Source organism: Passer montanus, unplaced genomic scaffold (genome assembly GCF_014805655.1).
Source record: "Passer montanus isolate IOZ18808 unplaced genomic scaffold, ASM1480565v1 scaffold19, whole genome shotgun sequence".
Taxonomy (NCBI): Eukaryota; Metazoa; Chordata; class Aves; order Passeriformes; family Passeridae; genus Passer; species Passer montanus.
The window spans coordinates 5,334,672-5,361,732 of record NW_024366480.1 but is presented as its reverse complement, the minus strand read 5'-3'; the positions used below and the strand labels follow the sequence as shown (position 1 = coordinate 5,361,732).

The window sequence follows — 27,061 nt, the reverse complement described above, 5'->3', positions numbered from 1 at the left end:
GTCTGTCACCCCTCACACTTGTGGCAGTGCCTTCCTCCCAGGACCAGCTCCACTGTGACACAGCAGCTCCTGAACAGCTGCAGCTGAGACTACAGCCAGACAGAGAAGGACACAGAAACTGGTGCCCCTTTGCCCAGACTGTTTATATAAAATCTTTCTTCCTGGTGCCCAGATTGTGAATTGCAATGGATGAGACTTGGATGGAGTGAGAACTGTGAGAAGATGGAAAGAACATGCTTTCCTCTGACAAGCATATGCTTCCAGGTCTCACCCTCAACAATACTCAGTTTAATCTCAAACAGTTTCTGTGAACAGCTCCAGGTCTTGAATGGCACATTTTGGGGAGCTTGGGACAACAGGGCTAAAGGACAGAGCATCTTAGGAACAGTTCTCACATTAATGACATATGTACAGTCCATTCTGCTCATTTCCCCTTCACTTTGGTTCCTCTATTTCTCCCATACTAACCCATTTATCCCATTTATTTCTCCCATACTTTCCATTTATCCTATCTCTAATGAAATATACATCAAAATAGAAAGAGAACAAGACATGGTTTACAGAAAATTTAAAAAAAATTGGTAAAATACTCCCAACTAAATAATAATTTTTTCCTTAATTAAATTTGACAGTGGCCCATTTAGTTTCTGATAGTTAACTGAAGAAGAAAATTACCTACAAAATCTATTTAAATATACCATAGGACAGCACTATCATAATCTAAAATGACACTAAGTCTAACCTGTGACAGATAGATTTGTTTCGTTTTATTAGAAGAATAATGATTTCATCAAAGCATGAAGAAAATTATAATTTGAAAAACATACACTTCACGTATTCTCAAGATAGTTCATGCCTTTTATTCTTTTTGTGTTGTCATTATTTCCGTTTGCTAGGACTCCTCTGTAAAAAAGACTAAATCACAGTATTTACATAAATATTCAGAAAACTTCAAAAGAAAAACTCCATGATGTTTTTTTGTTCTAGCATGGCATTGTAAAGAACTGAAATATTTCACACAGAATCCAGCAGCTCTTCATTTTGTCTTATCTGTGCCAAATCTGTATTAATTATTAGCACTTAGTCCTGATGCAATATTTGGTTACCAAGTAAAAATTTCTAACTTAGTTAAACTGTAATTGTAGTTTTAAATAAGTGGAGCAGGTTGAATAAGATAAGAATTATCTACATTGGAAGATAGTAATGCAAGGTAATGCATTACCTTGCATTTCATAGGACAACACCCTTTCCAGCCATGTTTGTACAAAAATTTCTTTCATCACTATCAAAAAGTTAATTGATATTTATTGATTTTATACAGCAGATACGCCACCTGCCAAGATGGTAAAGGATAGTGAAAAATTATCTTGGAATTATAATTCAAATTTCTTTTGTTTTCTATTTAAATTTGGAAAATATTTTTTTAAAGGGTGTAGAGAAAGCAAAAATGTTTTGATGATACTTTTAATATTGGTCACTCATATAATTTGGTGGTCTACACTTTCAACTGAAAAAGAACAATCTTTACCTTCAGAACAGAACATTTTCACAAATTTAGAGGAAAACTACATCTTGCAGTTAGTGTTAAAAAGGTAAACTAAAGCTAGGTTCCAATGATCCATAAGTCAAAAATATTAAAAAACATTGTTTTCTTAGTAATAAACTTAATCGCACGTGAAACCACAGATAACTACAACAAATACACTAAAATACTTTATTAATAACTCATAGTTCTTGTGTGGCATCATCTCAGAAGATTATTAATATTTTGCCCAGACAACATTTCCCCTACAGCCATAGTTCCCACAAACTCACGGAGTAAAAGGAAACATGATTAAAGAATTATGGTTTTAATTATTCCTGTACATTTGTATACAGGAGGTTCAGATTGCAATTTAGGCAAGGTTTTAATCAATAAAATTGAATATTTGACATTTTTGTTTGAATTTAAGTGCTAGGAAATCACTCACGTTCATTTATCTATGATAAAATATTCTGTATGCTCTGATTACTATATGAAAATATTTCTTCTTCCTGACTTCAGGAAATCCCTGTCTATCCTCAGATTCTGAGAATGCATAAGTTACACACCATCTTTTCAGCATGTATTTTAATATCTTAGAGGACAATCATCATTTTATAAGGAAGCTTCTAATGTTAATATTTACCATCTTTTCACCTAGTTAGAGTTGCCCCACAAAAGTTTCCTGGCTTGATGCAGTGTGTACCTGCCTGAACACTTCTGCCAGCAGGAGTGATAATAAGGATGTGAATATGCAGCCAAGAACAGGGAAAAGGCAGGGCTTTTTCAAGGAGAGATGTTATTGTCTTATGCCAATATCTTAAATTACTGCAAATTTAAAATATGTTACAGTAGAGTCCTCTAAATGCTGCAAAAGATCATACCCTTTTCATATATTCTAAGTACCATGGAAGTGTGTAAGTAAGAGAAGGTTTAGTAAGACTTTTTTTTTTAATTCTCTACAATTAGAAATTTCTGTAACTTTAAACATTCTAGTTCTATTCTCATGTATACAGCTGTGAAAAATACTTTTCTAGAAAAAAATATCACAGGTAATACTAATATTTTAAAGTAGTTAGGTACTACTTAGTCAATGTTATAAGAAGTACTTTCAAAGCAGTGACTTTTTATTGCTTAAAAATATACATAGAAAAGTGTAGTATTTCTTATCTCTCAATATTTCTTATATTTAAGATTAAATTGATATTAAAATAGAGGCAGCTCACAGGAGTAAGCTTAAAAGATGGAATAATAGCATTCTGAATTTCCAGTCAAACTCTTTATATATTTAAGTTACATTTATCTTACATAAGAGGTAGAGGTGTCTATAAAAATAAAAATTACTTAATTACAAAAACAAAACACAATCTCCTAAACTGCAATATTAAATGAAATAATAAAAGGAAATTTTTTCACTCTCTGAAATCTGTTTTAATAAAACAAGTCCAGCATTTCATCATTTTAAATAACCATTTTTCTTTTGATCATTTACAATTTGTCTTACGAATTGTAAGATATTTCTATATTGAAACTGTGTGAAAATTTAAAGTCTTTTTGTTCCACTGCTGCAGCTCAATCCTGAAATTTTGCCTTCTAGTATAATTTGTTCCAGAGAAGTTAGACTTTCAGGAACTCTCTAACCTGAATGAAAAAATTTTAGAAACAATGACCTCGTTCTAGTCTAATTTAGCTCAGTGTAACTTTGAAGCCAAAGTTGTTGAAGATGTATGAAACTGGCGCAAGCAGCATTGAAATCAGGTCCCTTTTCTCTCTGAATTTAAAAGTGAGAGCTCTCTGATGGAATCCCACTTCCTTGGCATCTCTGCTCATGTAAGACACGCACTGTTCTTGCAGTGGCACTCAGGAAATGTGCTTCTGCTCCTCACACCATGAGCTACCATAATTTTTCTAACTTGTGACAAGCATATTGTTTTCAAATAGATCTAATTCTCCATCAAAAACTAAACTGGATGTCTACCAGATTGGTTTCAAATCTGGAATAAGCAAGTAGGTCCTGGAAGGAACAAGTTCCAGATACGAGGATATTTTAACTTCTATCACAAAAAAGGACAGTTGTTCACAAGTTTGTAAATGACCACAACACAGCCAGTGCAAGGTTATATATTTATGTTTTCAGTGTGCTGAGTGACAAAGAACAGTGCATTTTCACCTGGTCCTGCAAGCACACATTTCTGCTCAGACAGCCTGCGCTCTGCAGCTTTCAATCAACAGCACATGGATGTTTAATGTTTTAAGATTGCTCAAGCCTATCCACATGTTTTGTTAGGGGCTTGGTGAACAGCTGGCTGAATATGAGCTGGCAGCATGCCTGGGTGACTAAGAAGGCCAGTCACATCCTGGCTGGTATCAGCAATAGTGTGGCCAGCAGGACCAGGGCAGTGACCCTCCTCTAGTACTCAGCACTGGTGAGGCTGCACTTTAAATTTTGGGTTTGATTTTGGGCCCCTCACTACAAGACAGACATGGAAGTGCTGGAGCAAGTCCAGAGAAGGGCAACAAAGCTGGTGAAGGGTCTGGAGCACAAGTCCTATGATAAGTGGCTGAGAGAGCTGGGGGTGTTTAGCCTGGAGAAAAGGAGGCTCAGGGGGGACCTTATCACACTCTACAACTACCTGACAGGAGTCATAGCCACGTGGGTGTGGGACTCTTCTCCAAAGGAGAGGAAATGGCCTCATGGTGTCCTATGATAAGTGGCTGAGAGAGCTGGGGGTGTTTAGCCTGGAGAAAAGGAGGCTCCGGGGGGACCTTATCACACTCTACCCAAGAGGAGTCATAGCCACATGGGTGTGGGACTCTTCTCCAAAGTAAGAAGCAACAGAAAGGAGAGGAAATGGCCTCGTGGTGGCAGGGTAAATTTAGACTGGATATAAGGAAAAAAATTCTTCACCGAAAGGGTTATCAAACACTAGAACAGGAACAGGTTGCCCGGGGGTCTAGTTGATTCACCACTCCTGGAGGCATTTAAAAGGCATGGATTTGACACTGGTTTAGTGGTGAAATTGTCATTCTTAAGTTAACAGTAGGACTTTATCCCAAAGATCTCTTCCAATCTAAAGGTTCCTATCTTTCTACGCATATGAGTTTCTTTGATAATAAAACTAACTATCTATCATGTTTTAATAAATTAAGAGTGAAAGCAAACACTAAATTTAAGAACTGACAAAACACAAACACATTTGGCTTTCCCACCACAGATTCCACCCACATTAGATGTCAGCCACCATTTGTGCAAACAGATACCTCTCACAGGGTGCTCTGAAAAGTTCTGGGAGCGTGGTACGCACATGTGCCTGAACTGTTTACCATCATTGGAGAATCTACTATGTCCTACTTTATATTTAGAATAAATTAGGGCAATATTTAGAACTACCGCACACCTAGATTTCTTTGAATGAATTATCTTCTTCCGTGCAGAGATTGTCTCTTGCTGAATCCCTAGACCTTGAGAGATTTGTAAAGATTTGTTTTTAAGACCCTCAAGTGTTTGGAGAAGGGACAGCTTCACCCCAGCTTCAGGCCAGGTCGCCTCTCTCATGCCCGTGTTCTGAGTGGGGGTAAAACAACCCCAGGGATGACAAGCTTTCCTGAGTCTCTTCAGATTGGTCCTTCAGCAGACTGCAGGTGTGACAGTATTGTCATAAGGAACACAAGGGCTGTTTGATTTTGTAAATTTATCTGTAAAGCCTCTGGACACGCAGATATAGCCAGTAGCACTCTGCTTCACATCTGCTCCATGCTGGGTAACAAATTATAGGAGCCCTTTCAAACATTCCCTTAAGGTCTACTCCTTAGAATTGCACTGAGAAATATCTAACTGAACATGAAGGTAAAAAAGTACTCTAACTGTCCCTCACAATAGAAGATACTTAAATTGGACAATCAGTGTAGAAAGGTTGGCCTAACTTGCACACCACAAAACACAGCTTTATTTGGACCTCTGTAGGTGACATAGTTGACTCCGCTACAATACCATCACAACTGTTCTCTTTTTATAAGCCACATTTCTCAGAGCCTCAAAACTGCAACATGTAAACTGAGATGGTTTTGAGAAAGAATTGGTGATTTGAACAGTCTAGAACATTTATAATGTCATTTTTTATAATAATAAAATAATTATAATCCCTGGGTTTAGTGATAGAGGAATTATTTAACAGCCATTTAAAATTTACAATCTCATAAAACCATTGGCATTTCAAGAACTGTTTTTCTCTAACATTTTAAATAATTTTGATCTTTCATTATTAGGGAAAATAGCAATATACCAAATATTTTGGTCCAAAACATATAGGCAACTTCTTTTTTTTCCTGTTCAAGGTGTATTTCCTAAGACAGGCAGTAGGTCCTGTCATGGAGACATAGCTTTGAACTGTGTGCTACACTGATCTCAGGACTGGCAATAAGTGTTATAAATTGAGACATCTTTGCAGTTACAGCAGCCTGGTATTCACAGCAAGAGTGAAGATGGGTGTCTTACATAATGTGGAAAAAATATCATGAGTTTCAGAAAAATTTTAATAACACAATAAGAAAGAATTGTTCATCCTATTCACAGAAAAAGGCAGAGGCCATCTGTTAAACTGGTGCTCGGTTATGTCACTAAAGAGAGATCCAATGTCTGTGAAGACCTGCATAAAATTCACTCTGAAAAATATGTCTAATTCTGGCACAACCTAAGTTTCAGGTAAACGCACTTGTAATCTCAGCTATGTCCATTTAACACTGTTCTCATGCACTGCTTCCTGAGCTTCTAAAGAATGAACTCACCTGGCAGTGTCAACTCCTGACCATGGCCTTAGCACATTGCATCCCACCAAACACCATCCAAGCCCTTCATGTCAATGCTCCCAGGTCCACGTTCCTTGCTCAGGGAGTCCCAGTCCCTCTTTGTATAAAATGCCACTCCAGTGGTTAAAAATCAGGGGAGAAGTAGGAGGGTCTGAGGATATTATTCGATTATGTGACATATGTTGCTGAGCCTGGCACAGCTGGCTCTGGCTCCAGGTACTGGAGTTACTGCTGGAATAACTTCCTGTGCTATTCATGGTCACTTCCCCCAGCCCAGGACCCCCAGCACAGGCTGGGAGCAGACACAGTCAAATCAGCCACATCCTTCCCCAGCTCAAGCAGCTCCTCTTCTCCTTTATGAAAAACCAAAGTTGTTCTCCACATCGGTTCCAGCTGCAGGCCACCACTAGGCCACTTGGACACAGTTACACCTTGTATGTCATGACAAAGCACTTACGCTAATTCAATCAAGATCAATAAAGCATAGTAGGGAGCTTTTTTTTTCCCCTGCAAAACCTTTGCAAGCTTTTAAAATTAATTTGTATAACATATATTTAGCTTCATTCACTCCCTCAGAAATCAGTACAGACATGACATTGTCATTATTATTAACTATTGTTATCAATAAGAATGTTTTCTTTGACACTTAAAATGTAAAATTATTTAAGTGAAAGCTGTAAGTTTTATAAGATCATTATTATGACAGAGAGCCTAGAATTGTACAGCATTTTTTAAACTCCCATCTGAAAGCAGCAGAAGGCCCAATATGTAGACCAGACCTACTTCTTGTCAAAGTCTGGTGCATCCCTGAGACCCAGCTGTGAAGGGAAAGGTTCCTATCCTGGAAAGGCCCTCAGCTGTCATGGACTTTTCAGGTGGGCAGAAAAGTGACAATACGAAGTCCAAGGGCAATCAAAGAGAGACATCAGGGCTTTAGGATGACAGGTTAAGGAATCAGGAGTACAAGTGGACTTCTCTATTCTCTCAGTTGCTGGAAATGAGGAGGGAAGAGAGGGAGATCCAGCAGATCAATATTTGACTCTGAGCCTGGCATCACCAGCAGAATTTTGTAGGATTTTGATCATGTTTACAGTTTATATGGCACCAGGCCTGCTGATAACAAATTGGGGGGTGGGGGGGGGTCACCTGTCTCAAAAGGAGAAAAATATTTTTCTGAGGCATTAGCAGGGTTCATAGAGAGAGCTTTAAACTAGAAGAGAAAAGGCATGAAACCAGACTTGTTACAGATAAACCAGGCAGCACCCTTCCAGTGTCTGAGAGACATTGCTAGTGGGGTCCTTCATTGTGCTGTCTCCATGGAGGTAGAGGATAGAGAGCCATGCAGCAGCAGATACAAGGATTATTGATGTGTTAGAAATAATGGAAGTACTAAATTAATGGTAATCAATAATCTTGTAGGTATTTTCCAACCTGTGCTTTTATAATCCTAAATGTATATGTGTTGTGTGCTATGTGTACAAAAAATATATTGCCTAGATTATTTTTATATTACATTTCCTACACTAAATTGCCTTAAATAAACATTTTGTTACTACTTCCTCTGTATTGATTGGTCCGATTTTCCTCAAGGTTGCTTCTAAGAACAAAATCAGGAACACCATAAAGTTGGTATAAATTTTTTTACACATCAGGAAGAGTAAGGGGGTCAAGGTTTCAGCAGAGTTGTTTCACATAAGTACACGCAACTGTCTACTCTGACTGGGTGAAATTTCCTTTCATTCTACGCTGTCTTACTACTTACTTATCAGACCATGGTTATGGATATTGAGATATGGAAATTCAGTTATTTCACTCAAGTTAATTACTTGCTTCAGAACCAATTTGATAGCAATAATAATAATAATAAGTAGTAGTACATTTTCTATTCACAATCCACAACAGCAGATAAGCATTCAGAGGAAGTAATAAAGGTTCACTGGTATAAGAATAATAACAAAAACAGCTTAAAACAACATACACGAAGGTAAGCAAACTAATAATATTCATTTGATTGAGCTAAAATTCATGGTCTCCAATACTTTCATATTTAATTAGAAACTATCCTCTTATAGGCTGGGAAGTAATTTCAATCAATCTTAGTTTTCTTTCTGACATTGGAGTAACTACAAAACTATTTCTAAAAAGCACTAAAAATAAAAATCATCCTATTACCACAAGAAAAAGAAATCTCCATTGGAGTAAACCACGTCAGTCATTTTTAAATTTGTCTCAAAACTTAAATGGGTTGACTTTATAGACACAGGTCTTTTTGCAGATCAGACATTCTTTAACCTGCAGCAGACAGCATGAAACTGGCATAAGGGCTGTATCATGTGCTCCAGTTAATTCAACAAAAACGCGGTCATGCGCCCACACTTGATCCAGATCAAATATGCACTCATTGTGATCCAGGAGCACGCAAATCTGGTATTAAAGAACATGAAACCGTGGCCTTATATGATAGCCCAGCTTTAGATATTTTGCAGATTTCATTGATAGGTTTTTCAGTAGGCATGTTTTTTCCTTTAACTTATCCAAATACTTGTAGGAGCTGTGATGTTCTTTTCCATGTAAATCATTACATTTATGATTTAATAAATTAATAAAAGGGAAAGAGTTCATTTCAACTCTGTAAATGAAACAGAAAATGAGAAAAAAATCCCAATTCCCATTACAACAAAGCTGAGTCATCTGTGAAGGGCTGTAGATGTGTGGTTGCAACCAATTTAAATAGATAAAACAAAGTAATAGAAACCAAATCAAATCTATATAGTGAAGCAATCAAAAAATTAGAAATCTTACCTTTTTCACTAACACTTTCACTTTCAATCTCTACATCATCACAACTTGTATATTCTGGTGTGGATGCCAATTCTTCTTCTGAGCTACTTAATGAAACCTGGCGCATTTTACCTCCTTTTTTCGTTTTATGGGGCTTTGGTGGTGGAGGTCTGACAGATTCAGACTGGTCCGAGCTGAGTGAATCATTCCGTAACATGGTCTCCATCTTTTCACGTTTTGTTTTCCGGACAGCAGAACTGGGATCCAAATGATGCTGTTTCCTTAAAGAATCAGAGCGCCTCATGTCTGGTCTTTCCAGAGGAATTGGACTCCTCCTAGGTGTAGGAGGGCTATGATTTGTGGTCCTCTGACGATTGGGACTTGGTCCCTGAGCCTCTCGAGTTCTTTCCATAGAGTATGAACGTTGGTTTTCCATGGCGGCCCTGCGCTCAGACACGGATCTTTGTCTTGACGGCCGTTCCATCCTGAGCATGGACATCCGGGAATCCTCCAGCTCTGTATTTGCCAGTGAGACATCGCTATGCCTGCGTTCATGCCGCGCTCGGGACACTTCAGCGTGGATACGCATCTGCTCCTCATATGGCTGCGGCTTGACTGGATAACGAGCCAAATTAGGATCACTCCGGTACCGTGCCTGGTATTCCTCTTCCCTCCTTTGCCTCTCATATTCTTCCCTGCTTTGTGCATCTTCTTCTTCTACCGGATACTCCTTGGAACGCCTGCGGCTCCTTCTGTTGGAATCTCTATAATCACCCAGTTCAGGTTCCTCGTATAACTGGGGCCCACGCTGTGACCGCCTATCTGAATAATCTGATGGTGACCTGGGCATCGCACTGTCTGATGTAGCATACTGTGAATATTCGTCTCTCTCGTCCCTTTGGTCGTATCTTCTGCTCTGTTCTCTTGATATTGAAGGGCTTCTTTTCCTAAATAATCATGGCAAGAAAGCAGAAAGAGAATTCTGTCAATATTTTGTGCAGCACAAATATACAGTTAATGCTAGTTAAAAGATAAAATGACCAGCTGAGGGAAAAAAAATCCATCCATTGCATTTTTTTGTGAATGTGCTCTCACATTTTCTGTACTAAATTAAAGAAAAGATGTCATGCTATAAATCTGCTTACAGCGCACAGTTTGAATAAAAAACAGCTTTGAAGGAAAAATGCTAATGTGACTTTATAAAATAAAGAATACAAATACTTAGGCTACTTTGTAGTCATGACTGCTTTACAAGTACCAAAATTTTATAATCCTTTGTAATCATTTTACAGCAACATAAACTTGACCATATACTTCTGTTTAATGGAATTTTATAATCACCATGGAAATTAGGGCTAGAAGGATCATACAGTTAGTTTACTCTTTTAGCAGCTGTTATTGCTCAAAAACACACATGTCAGTTCCCACAAAACTATAAATTGTGCCAAGGGCAGAAAACAAAGATTCAATGGTGGCACTTTTCTAAATCAGATGAACTCAGAAGTCCTGAACTCAGAAAACAAACCACAGTTTTGTGTTGTGAAGGGAAAGAGTTTTAAAGTGCTGCCTGAGTTGAGAAAGAATCCTTCCCATCTCTGTAGGGATGGTAGCAGTATTAGTCCAAGCATCTGAGCAAGACAAATACCAGAATGGAATTCCTGTGCCATATAAAGCATTAACTCATTTATGTCATTTATACCATCTAGCTATAGGCAGCTACTGAGGCCTCAGAGGAAGCCTTCTTTCCTGACACTGACAAATGATAGATTCAAGTATGTGATTAATTTATATGTAATATTTTACATAAAGGGTGTGTATGGAACATACAATGAATGTTATGGGTTTTTTTCAATGTTGTTTGACATGACATTGTTTGCTACATGACTAGAAGGGATGAGTTAAATAGGAAAAAAACTGGATCTTCAAATCTTGCGTTTATCAATCCTTACAGGTTAATAAGCATGTAAAATGCTACATTCCAGATGTGTCCTGATTCATGCTTGGCTTTTCACCCTACATGGATCTGAAGTTACCTGCAGAAAACTGGAGCAGAGATTGTGGATAAAAGAGACTGAGAGGTGGGCCTTCTCTGGAATAACGTAGATCAACCCCAACTTTAAGTAATAAAAATACAAATGAGAAGCTATTTTTGTGTTAGTCTTTTTTCTTATATTTAGTTCTACCATTATAATTAAGATCCCTTTTACAATATTTTCTACACTCACAAAATGATCACTGATTCTGAAGGGCAGCCTTGTAGGCAGCAGCCAGGAGATCCTGCCTAATGTTTAGAAGGACAGGAAAAAAGGCAAGCAAATACAAAGCCCTGTTTTTGTCACAGTTGACCTAGAAGCAGAAAGAAAACACTTCAACTTTGTGAAGGGGAGAACAAGAAAGAGGTTCTCCTTGGTGCCCAGGAAAGTATAAAGGGCTCTGTCTATCTGATAGGAGAGAAAACATTATTTTCACAGCCAGGAGGGAAATGCAGTCTCTGCTCAACAAGGGAAAACAACAACTGTCAGCGCAAAGTGTGCAAGGCCTGTGGGGTGACTGGCAAACTGGCATCCTGTACTGTTTTAGGTACCATACAGAATTATTAAACTGTGCTTGAAAGATTTGGACCCAGTATTACCTTGTAAATAGTAAAGTAATTTAGTTTTGTAATGGCATCTACAAATGAGAAAACTAATTCAATCTTGCAAAAATGAACCTCTTTGTGTGAAGCATGACAAGTTCTATAAGCATCGTGCAGACGCCTGTTTGCTTACAGTGAAGCTAAGATGTCCCATCTGTCTTGTTACAGTGGTGTGTTAGTACTAGCACAAATTATAACCTCTGTACATTTTACAAAATCTCTACAGATTCTGCTACTGGGGACTCAACTTGAATCATTCTTATGTAACATGAACAGAGTTTCAGAAGGCTAAAACCAGAATGGCCAACAGGAAGGGACAATTAGAACAACAGAACTACCCAAATGCAGACAGTTTGCAAAGACATAGAAGATTCATTAAGACCACAGAGATTAGATGCAGAAATTATTTAAGGAAGATAAATGTTTTTCACTTAAATACTTCAGATGATGAAAAATTATGCCACATCCCAAAATAAGTTGTTCCAATAGCAAATTACCCAATCCCTGAAAATTTCTGCCATGGCTGTAGCAAAATTGTGCATAACTTCCTCTCCCCAGCTGTGTCCCCCATATAAGAAAAATCTGCATTCATCAGATATAGACATTAATCCTTGCGAATCTCATTGCAAGATCGAGACAAATACATGTACACATGAAATGTACAAATAGAGTCTTCATACTCACACTCTGTATACTCAGTCTGTATAATCTACAGCTCATGTGTCTTCAGAGCCACATTGTTTGCATCAATTTGATCCTCCAAAGCATTAAAACATTCTAGAACATGTAGTTTATAAGATCAACTCCACGATGAACAGTGTAACACACAAAGCCATACAGATTCTGATTTCACAAATCTCATGTGTGCCTTGGAGCAGCCTGAGTGTACACATGCTTCAATATTAAAAATCTACATACTTGTACCTTCAGCAATACAAACAACACAACAGTAAGAACTGGTTCAGCTACAAACATAAGATTATATAAACATACACAAAATGTGTGTGTGTGTGTTTACATATACATATAAATAAATATATCACTCCATGTCACAGTGTCCTCATATGGATGCAATCCTCTTCTGATGACATTATGGCTATAATGTCATGATGGTGGGAAGGCTGAGGGGGATAAAAGAGATTTCCGTACAAGTGAAAACATTACTGTTGAATTATTGCTGAGGAAAATGTATTTCTATTAAGGAAATACATCATCAGACTAATTGGCACATGACTTACTAAAAAGTACACCTGTTTTTTCTAGCATTAACTATGTTAATGAGAGGAGAATGTGTTGATTTAGTACTATATTTTTATACCACTTGTACAAACATTCTCTAACCTCGTGTGCTACATTTACTAAAAACAGTAATTTTCCTTATTTCATTTAAGATATAAAAATAGGAAACCATCAATGGCTGACAGTAATGTGAAGAGCAGCTGGGTCCTCAATCTACTCTAGCCATTTATGAAGGAAAAAGCTTTGCATAGCTGCTCTGTGTGTGGCAGCTACTAGGGCACATGCAAGAAAAAGGACTTACCTGCAAATATAGTGCTTTTCTTCAGAGAAAGCAGCCTAACAGAAAAAATTGAATTCCTGGCCTATGTTGGCTGACATCATCAAACCCCCTCTCCAATTAATTTCATTCCTGTTGAAGTCAGCTTACTTCACTACTGAAGTTACTGAACTAACCAGAAGCTGTAGTCCTGTCCATCAGAAATAAATTAACTGTACCTGTGTACCTGATCAGCCAGAAACCTCCTGTCAGGAGGACTGTGTCATCCTGCCTCACAGTCACCAGACCCTTAGTATTAAAGTCTGTCATTCTCTACTGATCATCACAGCACAATTAGCCTCCTTTTAATATTCAACAATTTTTTCACTTTAAAAATACCTGATATATACAAAGTTGTACAATGAATGCCATACATTTTAAATCAGAGTTATGAAATCACAGTAGGAGGCAACTAGTACCGATGAAAACTTACGGCCTGTCCCTACTATTAAAAATCTGCTGCTATTTTTAGATCACTAGCTAATTCTCACTCACCTTCATGAGCAGTCTAATCCATTTCTCACCATAAACTACCTTAAAGATGCCTTAATAAAACCCTTTCATCAAGTACCCCCAGCTGGATCCACCATGGAAAATGACTACTCCTGCCCTTCCAGGACTTCCCTGGAACTTTGAAAGCTAAGTGAACTTTAAGGGTGTGATATGCACCCTCCAGCTGCCAGCTGAACTAAGCATTATATATCTCTTGTCAGAAGGATTACCACATTTTCTGAAAAGGTTATCACACCTATTCTGAAAAATCCTCCAGGCCATTGTGATTGCTACTTGTTTGAAACAACCATAAAATAAAATCTCTATTATGGTTTAAAAACTCTGCAAAAATCTTTGTCAGGCACATTCTATAAATGAGGTTTTTTTTCAGATACAGAATATGAAACTTATTTTTTCCTACCAATTACTGTATATTTATTTTTATTGTAATTTATCAATACATGACATTTGGTCTTTTAATACACAACCCATAACCCTACACTGATGGAAAACTTATTTGCAGTGCACTACAAATATCACTAATATTATGGAAAAGCAAATACCTTGTCTGCAATCTGTACTCCTGCCCATAAAATTAAATTATTCAACTCCCCTACATTACAACAGAATTAAGTGCTTAAAATATAGAAGAATATAGGACAGCTATTCAGCTTTGATGGCTGTGACTTCCATAATGGAACTAAATATCTTGAAACTTTGACATTCACTTTTATTCTGCCTTAAAGAGATAACACTCTTCTGCTTTGATTTAGGTTTTTAGAAAATTGACCCAAATGTACTGTAGAAAAGGATATTTTTTAAATTAAGTATCCATCACATTTCAGAAGTCAGAGACATTAAAAAACATTTTAATATGTAAAGTATTTATATCACTATCAAAACTAGATATCAGACCCTCCTGATAATGATCTTTTCCTTAGACTAATAGAATACACATTTTACCTGGAGAAAACCTTCATGAATATATCATTCTAAAGTTGTGTTTGACAACCTGAAGCAAGCTGCATTTACCTGAAAAGTAGTATTTATCAGAAGCTTTGGGTCAATTCAAAAATTATAATTTGGGTCAATTAAACAATGCTGTCAGTGGGTCTGAGCCATCAGCTACATGGAAATGAGTACTGGGCATCTACTTGTAAGACCTAATTATAATTTACTAGACAATACTTTCAAATTTTGTTCTCTCTTTCCTACAAATTATCAAGGAATAAAGTTGAATGGAAAATTAAAACTGAAAATATCTCTCCTGCATATATCATAATTTTGCTTAAATCAAAATGTGATCCTTTCAATACATGAAAGAATAATTCAGAGAAGGTAAAAAAAAATGACATTTCCCACCAGAACTTTTTCACAAAAGTCATGCAAAATAGAGAGCTTCTTGTTAGAGACCTCATCAAATTCCCTCAACACAGGTTCATTTCTCCTTTACTACATGGCTTCTGTCAGGGAAAGTGCATTTGTTGGTCCCTGAATGATCATTTAAGAACAGTTATTTTACTATTTGAAATTTTGCATTTTTCTGTGTTGCATTCAACAAACAGGACACTTGTTTTAGAACAACAGTGACAGGGAGCAGGATTTGTCACACAGTTCCCAGGCTCCCAGGAGCTGAGTTGGGCACTCTCCAGACCTCGCACCCAGAGCTCCTGGGAAACTCAGAAATGAACCCAGAAAATGAACCCAGAAAACTTGCTCTGCAGCTTTAGGGTCTGCCTGCCTATCACAGGGAAGGCTCCACTCCCTCATTTAGGAAACTATCTCCACAGACTTCCTTTGCCAGACTGAAACATCTGCAAATTTTTTGGCAGTGGTGTTAAGAAGCTGGCTGGTAATGATTTAACTCTCCATTCCTCTCTTATAACTTCTGCCTTTGCTGAGTCATACTGTGCAGGAGAATTCACTCTGCACATTCTTCAAAGCAGCTATGGCTCCCTTATTGAAAAAAGAGGCTTTTTTTTTTTTTTTTTTTTTTTTACTTCAAAGCAGTTTCAGTTTTCACCGAGATCTCTCTTTACAGTTCCTCTATGCTGTCTAGTTTTATACTAGATTAAACTTATGATTTGTCAGTTCCCCTCTCCTTATTTTCTCACCCCCTCAAAAAAAATGAAGAATGTAAGCAACCAGTGCACAATTCACAAGTTAATTAATCTAAACAGCCTCCTTTGATAAATAGAAAAGGTGTTTATTGTATTTGACCAATATGGTTTTCAAAAAATTGTTCTGAAGTACATCTAACACTCACACATCTAAGGAATCCACTAGGTAAAGCTCATGTGAGACAATATTTCATTCCTCATTTCAGCTGTGCCTCACAATTTTATCTTATAGAAACCATACTTAGAAACATTAGAATACATTCCAGCTAAATATCTCCAAAGAATATGAATTAAGCTTACAATGAATATGAATTAAGTTTACAATTCAGTAAATTTACTGAAGTATGAGACTGGTAGAGCAGATGTTGATCTCTGTTAGATTTTATCTGAAAATAAGATTTCACTGACTGCAGGCTTGTATCAACAGAACAAAAGGAAATCTGTAGTAACAAAACGTTAATGTAATTAAAGTCACCACTGACAACAGTTTTGCTTTGAACTTGACATGATTGCACAGACAGATGAAACAATACATATTTTTCTATACAAGTAATTCAGCAAAAATCCAGCATTGCAGCAGGGTTACTTTCAATTTGTATGAGGAAAAGAGTTATAACATGGAAAAAACTGCTGAACAAATGAGGTGATTGTAAGTATCAATGGCTAATCTGCAAATATTTAGGTAATACATTTGTTTTGCTTTTTTTCCTTAAATCAAAAACTTCACAGACAGGAAAACTGGACTAACAGTAAAAATTCTTTTGTCCTCTATTTTTCCTGAGCAGCCCTTAAATCATATAGTATGATTTTAGAGAACTGCAAACTGAGAACTAAAACAACTATATTTTACTGAGTGTTCATTCAGATATATTGATGAATGCTTACCTCTTATAAATAGGTTAAACACGCCAAGATTTTTCATTATTTCTACTTCTGAACATTTTCAAAATTAATATTTTGCTAATTATTTCCACTTAATAAATAAACAAGCCATATTGCACCTTTTCTTCCAGTAAAAATTTTGTCTCAAAAAAGATAATAATAAAAACTATGCTAAATAGCAAATTGATTAGATTGTTTTCAAGAATACTTGGTAGGAATAGGCATTCTTGTTATCTGTATCAGTACTGACACTACAGAAACCATCTGCAGAAGGGTGGAATCAATTAACAGCTGTCTAACAGCAGGATTCAAATTACTTTAAAACACAGGGTGTTAATAGAATAGTAGGTCACAAAAACACTAACGTAAGAATGAGTAAATATATTGCTGAACTGTTACTAAAAAGTACAAATAATATAAAAGAACATTTCAAAATTATATATATACTATTTTAATTAAAATAAATATAATGTTTCAAGAATTATTTTTATCATAGAAAACAGAACACAATTTAAGAAACTAAATGATAGAGTAGCAAAAGATTATTTTAAAGATAATATTTGCATCTATCTTAAGCACAAGAAAAAGTTTTTCAGTACTTCCATTGAGTTTTTTTACTAAAAATAAAAAATATCTCTCTAATCATCCCCCAGAAGAAATACTGAGCACAGATATTGTTTTCACACAATACATTCTGCATCTTTCTTCTCTGCTTTACCTTTTGATCAGCCACTGCACATCTGGGAAGCTGGAAGCCTCGGGTTCATGAGAATACATCAATTTCTGTTCTCGCTAGCGCTTTCATTTAATCCTCTAGGTTCAGTGAAATCATATAAACAGTCTCTTAATTTCGAGACACAATTTTTTAGGTATGTATATTATAAACCCTTCCCTGCCCCCAAAATGCACTTATAAAATATAAGGCATCTAGGAAAAAAATAAAGTTTAGTATCCACAACAACAGCAATTCAAGTGAGAGAGCTGACCCAATGGGAAGCTACTGAGAGCATGAGAGGAGTGTTATAGTTTAATGCTGTTACCATGTGCTGTATATAGCTGGAGGTCAAGTAAGAATTTACCCTATAAGGAGGATTATGGTACTTAGCTGATTAGTGCCTTGCTACAGTACTATTGCCTACAAATGTACATGCTGGTCAGGACATTTCATTTAAACTATTTTTAAAATTGTGCAGGTCCAGTATTTCATATTTTGTGATACTAGTTCCAGCGTTTTCTTTATGTTTTAGGTCTCCAATAAAGTTATGCATTATCATATAGTTTTAGTAATAAGTTTTATTTTTAGTAAGAAGTCAAATGTTGGCATAATTTACAACTATTAGGCTAAAATAGTTGTGGCATCTATTTCAGTCTGATGTGCTGCACATACTGTAGAACTGAAAACATTTTTTCTTACACAGTTTAAAAAAAAATGAAAACAGTGAAAATCAATGGGCTAATTATTTCCAAAAACAGTCATCAAAACTCACATTCAAAAGATGTTGAAAATATGAAAATAATAGAGAGCAAATGTTTATCTTCATTTGCCTTAAATAAATTATGAACATATTTTTCTAGTTTTCCACAGCTTTCTCTACCTATGCAAACTAGCTTACGAATAGATTATATTTAATACAAAGCACCAACCAAATCTGACTGCAACACATTTAAGCCATGATAAAGCAACATGACATGGAAAAACAAAAGATTTAGCAGAAACCTAGATTTTCTCCACCTCAATAATCGTGAGTTCAGATTCCAAGGAAAGCATTCTGACATCAAAGTTTATTTTCTCAGCCATCACAGAGAATATATCATAATAGATTTCATCTATACATCATTTCATCTAATTTTGAGTCTAATCTTTTTTAAGTGTTTCAGTTTCTTACAATAGGGAATGTTTCTTCAAAGGAAACCTTTAAGTTTGATGACAGGGAGAATTTTCTTTCAAAGAAACATTCCATTATTATGTGGGCATTATCACCATTACACAAAACATAAAACTATTTCAATAATGACCAAACTAAGAAAATATCCGTGACATGAGCTGTCACTTGAGAACTGTTTTCCCTAATAACATCTGGAGGCTATTTTGGACTGTTGAATTTTTAAAACTCTAACTTTACTCATGAACTTGAGTCAGTACATATTCTGTTTTTTCTGTGTCTCTTCATTGTGTCCACAATTACAATATAAATGTGATATCATACAATGAACTTAAGTTTTAAGTCTTAAGTTTTAAGATATTTTAAGTCTTAAAATATCTCTGTGATTCATATTTCAGTCTGGAAGAGATGGAATAGATCATACTGAGCAGTTCTGATGCCTCCATAAAAGAGCAAGCATAAAATAACTGCTGTGAAAATGTCCAGTTGCCTCAGTAATGGGAGGTAAAGACCCATTATTAAATCTTGTGAATTAGATCAGTGGTGGCTCATCAGTGAATGATGGGCTGTCTGCATCAGCTTCTCCAAGACCAAGATGTCAGGGAAATGTGTTCCTGCTAGGGAACATCAGCTGGACCACTATGGAATGAGACAGGTGCATTCAATAGCTCATGGAAATTACCTTGGTACATAAAACTTTACATTTCTGGTTCAGCTGTCATTCTCAACATACGGGTGAGATGGCATTAAATGTCTCTATTTTAAAGTAGCACCTAAGTCTGTCATAGAAGCAGACCACAAGTTTAGAGGAAATTAGGTTGTATTTCTGTAAAAACTGTGGCACCTGTGTTATGTTTTGGTAGGACATGATTTTACAATGTTTTTTAAGCAAAAGAACTTCTTCCACAGCAGTTTAAGCAGTGGGCTCACAATCCACAGCTGTTACGTACCAAAATGTTCAGGATCAAATGGTTGTGGCTGCCTAGACAGAGCTCCTTCAGTTCAGAGCCCCTCAGGCAGGAGGTTAGGATGGAAACCATGCCTGTGCTGCTGGGTTTACAGAGACACTATCTAAAAAATTCCCACCATGCTACTGTGCAGTAACAACCTCACATGGATAATAACGGCCTGGTTTTCGAAACATCAACAGGTCAAAGAGCCATCCTTAGATACTCAGTTCAGATCTCTGAGGTAGGTATTTCTACCAGCATTACTTTGTTTTTCTGCAGTGCTGAGACCAGCTCAGGATATTCCTCTCCTTTTATTCTCTTATCATCTGTTAGAGATCTCAGCACTAGAGCAAGCCTTCCCTAAAAGAGGCTCAATATGAAGCCTTCTAAAGAAAAAAATGGATGCTTTCAAAAATCCATATGGAAGATCACTAAGTACTCTAGAAAGCGTGTGGAAGTGAACACTTGGAAATGAAAAGGATAACCTGGCAGTTTAGCAGCTTCTAACAAGAAGGTAGCACCAAAATAACAACAATAGAGAACACAAAGAGGAAAATAGCAACCACTTTGAGCAGGAAAAAAACGATACTGAATAGTCGTTATAGAACTACTAGCAACAACATAGCACTGAATAAAATTCACTGAAACATATGACTATGTTTCTTCCAAGACAATTGTGTGGAAATCTAAGGCAATTTAAAAATAAACTAAAATAAACTTCATCTCGTAACATAAACAAGTCCATATTTTATATTCTGTATTCTACATTCTACTACAGTGAAGTTAGACTTAGTTACTCTACTTTTGCTTCTAAAATAAGATGCCAGTTTCTTATATTCCACAGGAGACATGAATGCTCATTTTGTAACTTCATGTGTATATAAACATCCCAACTAATTAATGCTTTAAAATTCCTGTCACCAACATTATCTGCTTTACCCAATAAAATTGTTTTCAGCAAGATCCTACAAAGTCAAATGTTGAAATTCTCACTGAAGTTCAGGCTGTGCTATTAGCAGATTTTTGACATAACATTGGTCATTTTTTCCATCAATTACAGAATTTCTAGAAAAGGTGCAAGAATAACCAGAGGGCTTGTCATTACCAACTAGACTCAAATGGCAAATAGCTGACAAACACTGAGAGGTTTATACAAATTAAACAGGTTCTCAGCAGCTTTGATAACACAACAAAAGTTACGGAACACGCTCAGTAACTCAGTCTTGAGCAGGGTGTGATCAATCAGCTAAGGAAACAGAGAAAGGAACAAGACAGAAGTAATGGAGCAAGAAAAAAAAGTAAAGCATTTTGTGAACTCATTAAATCTTTCCAAGACTAATGATGACTTCATCTCTCTCAGTACTGTTATTGTCAGATTTTGGGGACCAGGAGTATGTCTTAAGTTAAACTTTACTTTCATTGTTGTCCTGAATACAAAAGGTTAAATGTTTGCTCACTGAAGCACTTTTCAAGAATGAGATCAACTGGATAACAGGCTGGGGAGACAGGCTACAAAAATTATTCAAGATGCTTGAGTTGACAGAGCAGAAAATTATGATCAAGTTTCAGTAATTCAGTTACTGTAATTTAAATGGTCAAAATGGATAGTTGGACAGATCTGACTTTTACAATTCGCAAAGAATATTTCATGGTATATAGTAATTTTGAAATGCATATTGAGGTGAACTAACACAAAATAGTTACAATATTAATAGATTCATAGATAAAAATGAGTGAAGAGAAACCATGATCAAGTAGTTTGATTTCCTTCTTCCTGGATGCTTTCACAGAAATTAGATTAATGCTGGATATGAATGAAACTTTGCTGAGAAGGAATAAAAAATCAAATTAAATTCCTTATATTTTGGCTTACAGTGGCACCAAGCTCATTTACACTAATCATTAGGGAAACATTTCCCAAAACAAAGGATTAGATTATTTTGGTTTATATGAATGATATGCTATTAAAAGCATAACCTGAAGAACTATTACATTTCCACTAGCTGGCCATTTCCCTACTGCTGCAAGTCCTGTAGCGAAGTGAGAAAAACCAACACTATTCTGTTGGAATTGAGTTTGATTCATAATTACATAGAAATTTGGTGTAGACGGTGGAGGGAGAGGATGAGAAGAAAAGTGGATAATTATAGCCATGTTAGCAAATTTATGCAGCAGATAAAACCCACCTAAAATACAGGGAAATTCTCAAGAGAATTATCATCATCAATACCTCATAGAAAAGAAAAGGTTTTCTAAGGTCAAGTTTTGTGAAAAGTGAACTGAAACATATCACTGAGGTAGTGGCTCTGGACATCACTTCTTTGGCCCCTTTTTGCTTTTTTTGACTAGTTTCAATATCTTCAACAACACATTAGAAACTGTCTGTAAGTGAAGAACTCAGGTGCAATTGCTGATCAATAGAGTGAAGGCTAAAAGCTGACATTATTGATACAGAAGCATTTTCTATTCAATGTTATAAAAATACAATATTAAAACACAAATTTAATTTTAAAAATAGAGAAACATTATGACGTATTTTCTCTTCCTCATTCCGTTAAGCTAAGAGGGAAGAATTTTATTTATGCTTTATAATGTAAGAGTGCCCTGCCTTGCTGATTGTTTATTCTGCACTTGTTCTTGTGCCTTGTGATGTCTGTTCCATAGACCATCCAAAAAAGTTACACTGCAACAACGTTAGTTGGGAGAGAACAGTTTCTCCCAGTGGAACACACACGGAAACCTCCAGAGACAAGGGCCAAGGCAGATTCACCTACTCTGATTCAGCACTAAGGTAATGTCAAATGGAAATTTTTTATACTGAAATACAAGAAAAAAGTCAAACTTCTAAAGTCATTAGGAATAACACACATTTCTGCAAGACAGAAACTTAACATGAAAAACTCATTCATAGCCAAGAGATTCAACATTTTGCCAGATATTATGAACAACATTTCTCAAGAATCATCAAAGATTGAGACACACAGAAAAATACCTGAGGACTTTTCAAGGCTGGCAAAAGTTGGCAATTATGTAATTCATCCTAATTCAACTTAATGCAAAATTCTGTTTTCTCTCTTTCTCAACATTTTCAGGTCAGGTCAGCCTAACATTAGAAGGGGCATGTTGTCTTACTGACTGCAAATGGTAATTTTTTGTTCAAAAATTCCGCATTTAAAAAAGAGCCTTTAACTTGGACAAGAACCTGGACTTGAAGATTTGGTTTCAGATTATCAATGATAATGGATCTATTCATCACATAAAATAAAATAATGAAAGTTTTTAATAGAGACTATGAGATGATTGCCATTTTATGCAAATTATGTATAAACAGAGAGACTATCACAGGAGCCTATAAATCCTGCAAGAACCTGGACTGGGAACTGCTCTTATCTTAAAAATACAGGGGAACTACAAACAAACATAGACATATGCATTTCAGTGAAGTGGAATAAAATGCTTGCATTAATTATTTTATATAGGTGGTGTAGGTCTTATTTTATATAGGATGGTGTAGGTCTTGCAATCAGTATTGATCACTAGTTGGTACATTGGGCAAAGGATCTCATCAAGGTAAATTCTTAATCTAAGGAAGTTGTACTCAAAAAGATAATGAAATTGTGATTAATAGCGATTTGAAACAAAAACTGGAAATTGAGATTACAGCTTTACAAATACTACCTACAGAAATCAAACAAAACTAAAAAAAACAAACCAGTGATTGGAAAGATAGACACAAAATAAAATGCAAACCAGGATATTTCTTATCTAAGTTTCTGTCATTTCTTCCTTTGTAATAACAATGCCAGTTAGAAACAAGGGCTGTTGTACATTCTACAGGAGCTATAATTTACTCAGTGTAAGTACAGGCTAAGTGCCTGTTCAGGACCAAATTATACTCCTTTTTATTTAGTCGCCTAAACACATGCTCAGAAATATTCCTGCTTTCAAAAGTTCCTTATCATTACCACTGCCAAGTTTTCAAATATAATTTTGCTAGACTTTATATGATTAGGAATGATTCGTCCCTTATTCCTCCTTCTTGGAATGGATATTGCCCCAAAGAATCGTCTGGTCTGGAAAGGGACAGCATTTCCTGCCAATGGCACCATGTTGTCTATGAACTCAAAGGAAAGGAGGGAATTAACTGAAAAACATATGTCCTAATCAGCCTTAGACTAGCAACAAGATGATAATAATTTACTCCTGAGCTTAGAAGAAAAAAGGCAAATAAAGCACACACACACAAAAACAACCATACTCTTTGTCTCTCAAAAAATATGGTGGTGGCCAAGATTAAGAATTCAAGATCCCAAAGGGCCTTATGATATATACTCACAAACTCTTTAATTTTCAGTAAATCTGAAAATGATAGAGTTTAACAAGGAGTGGAAGTCTCCATATTTCATTGTTTGTGCAATGCTTGCACCTTGCAGGTGCCTTAAAATGTCTCTGTGGTGATTATCTTAGAAAAATTAGGAACAACTGCATGAGTAAAGTTAGGATAAGTATATCAGCACTAGGAACCCCTACAAAAACGCTCACATGAACAGCCTTCAGAAGTGAATAACAGGTGATTTTGACAAGGACATGTGAAAAAGCAGTGTTATAGCCTGATTCCATGATCAAGCTCAAGCACCAGCTTAAGAGGGGGTTTTTAATATATATTACATCCAAAGATCAAGCGACAATTAATCCTCTGGACTTCTTTCTTAAGCTTGTTGAGTATTAAAGGGAGCTTCAAGTCAGACTTGATTTCCTTTCCTGATCCCTTCTGCTGTCAAGCTACCTGCTGTCTAACAATAATTATGCTAGTTTCATGTAGCACACCAAGACATAAATACCCCAAATATTCTAATGCAAAAGTTCATTTGTTTTGGTGCCCAAGACCCAAACATAGGTTTCTTCCAACAACACAACCTGAACACACATTTTATTGCAAAACTTGCTTTCTGCTCATGCATTTTTTAAACTTTCTAATTCTTTTTATGTCCAGTAGTTGATTGGCATACTGAGGCGCATAATGCCAGGTGGTAAAAGAGAAAATTGAAAGGAATCCATCTTATATAGACAGACTTTTCATATTTTAGTTAGTCTTCCTGAATCCACATATATTCCTGTTCTTTGCCATCAAAAGTATCTTGGGACCTTGGTTAAACCACAATGTTACCAACACAAGGGACCCAAGACCTCTATGATCTTATACAATTTTTTAGGAGGAGGCATTTAGCTTTCAGATGCAGTGCTGTGAATCAGATCTCTTCCATCAGAGATTCTGTTTGCAAATCGGGCCTTACAACAAAATATATTTTTTAAGTATTTCTCTTCAGACCCTTTTTCTGACAAATCATATTATCTTTCTGGGTCATTTTTTATGACACCCTATTCTGAGGTAAGCAACAAAACCACAGGCATTGGATTGAATGGTATCACCTCATATGAATAGGACTATGCAGGCTTTTCTCAAGAAATTATTCAAGATCTTCATGGGGGATAAAACTGAAACACACTGATATAAGAAGTGGATAATAAGCAAATAGAAAGATTAAAAACAGCAATTTCAATTAGAAAACTCACAGAATTCTTGGTTTGAGGTGACCTGTGTGATTTTCTTACAGTAAGTAGTACACTGAGGAATAATGGTACAATTACTCTCCAATTCCTAACTATTACTTTTAAAGCTAGAATTATTTAACATGCTCTCTTCACCATTCTTGTGCAATGTCATGCAGTGGTGGCTAGCCATGAACACAATTCAGGTGAAATCACAACACTTAAGCAAAGCTTCCAATGCTGCAACTGTGTGAGAAAGTTTCAATGCTCATTGCCCATATTCCTTTGTATGGAAACCAAGATGCATAGAACATCAACACACACATACTCTGATTGGAAGTAACATTTCATTCTTCTGAATTTGTTACTTTAGTAATGGATCAAAAAGAAGTAAGTCCATGGCAAATACAAAACCTTTATCTGGAATTTAGATGGAAAATGCAAAGTATAAGGATATATGACTCAATCTTCACAAGCTCCTGTGCAGTCAGAATGAGACCACAGATCACTCCTCAATGCCTTCAGCACAAGAAGAAATGGAGAGAAAGAACCAAGAGTGAAGAATACATCTGCACAACTTCAAAGAGGAGGCTGTAGAAAAAGAAATAGGAAGGGAAGCCAAAGAGCATGTGCACCATGATCTGCACCTACTGTAAATGACATTCTCTTCATTACTTTTGGAGGCCTATTTAGTGGTTTTGATATCAACAAATTTACTACAGCAAGCAGTCCGAGGTTCTCAAAAATGCCTAACATCTCAGTCCATATTTCAAGACTTTTCCCAAAACCATTACTTTAAGACAGATAATCTTCACTAGAAAAACTATTTTCCTCTTATTACTTTTATCTCAGTAGAAATGCTGTAGGGGATTTAAAACCTCTTTATAGCTGGTTCATAACACCCAGCCAAATAGCACTCTGCATGTCAGAAATCTAACTGAAAAACTGTTTAAAATATATGTTCCTTAAAATAATAAGACCTGACTACTAACCATTTTTTCTGTCAAAGAAACTGTAATATAGAAAAACATTAATAACTCTAAACATTCTTTGTGAATATTCAGTATAAAAAAATTATCGAAATAGTGCCTGCTTGAAATAAAAATTTTTATTCTATCCAGACTACTGTTTTAACAAACATTTTTTAAGACTATTATACTAAAGAGTAAAAACTACTGTAGGATCACTAGCAATTAGCTCTTACTGCAGAACATGCATTGTCTCATCTTTGAAGAATTAGTCACCTATTCCTTGAAAGCTGATGTTCCTGTCACACATATTGTAGTGGTGGTTAATAACACAAAAGTTATCCAGTCAGAATAACTATCAGCAGCCAGTAAGTTTCAAAGCCTATTTAAAATATAAGTTATAAAATCAAGTCCACTTCGTGAGTCATATCCAGAGAATTCAAGATATTTCAACAATATTTAAAAAAGGATTTTTTAAAAAGGAGAACTGACATCAGGAAATGATTATTCCATGTCTCATTGGATTGTTTATTGTAGTTGACTTTACTAAAACTTTTAATTTTCTCCTTCCTGTGGTTGTGATAAAAATAAGACAAAAAACAAAAGTATTGGTTGAAATTCAAAATGACGCATTTATAACAAACCATATTCTGACATTTGTCATGTGTGATCATCTCCTGCTGATATCACTATTAACAATAACTTGGCCTCCTCTAAAGAGTCCCTCTAAATCTGGAAAAATAATCCATTAAAAAAATCTCATACTAGATTAGATTTTCTGATGAAAAGCACAATGTCAGGAAAAGAAAATTTTCTATATGGACGACCTCAGCCTTTATTGTAAGTAGCTAAAAGTGAGTACTGGTGGGAAGCCTGATTTCAGAAAGACAGATATGCCCAACTAGATGTAACTTTAA

General features: G+C 36.0%; 1 protein-coding gene across 50 annotated transcripts in view; it reads right to left on the bottom strand.

The window, feature by feature from the left end:
• The window catches only part of RIMS2 (regulating synaptic membrane exocytosis 2), a 453,673-nt gene that overhangs the window by 251,074 nt on the left and 175,538 nt on the right, over positions 1-27,061 (bottom strand). For all 50 annotated transcript variants that reach the window (XM_039706150.1, XM_039706103.1, XM_039706156.1 and 47 more), the window contains one exon: positions 9,131-10,056. In XM_039706150.1, the coding sequence (XP_039562084.1) occupies positions 9,131-10,056 (926 nt within the window). The remainder of the gene's footprint in view (positions 1-9,130; positions 10,057-27,061) is intronic.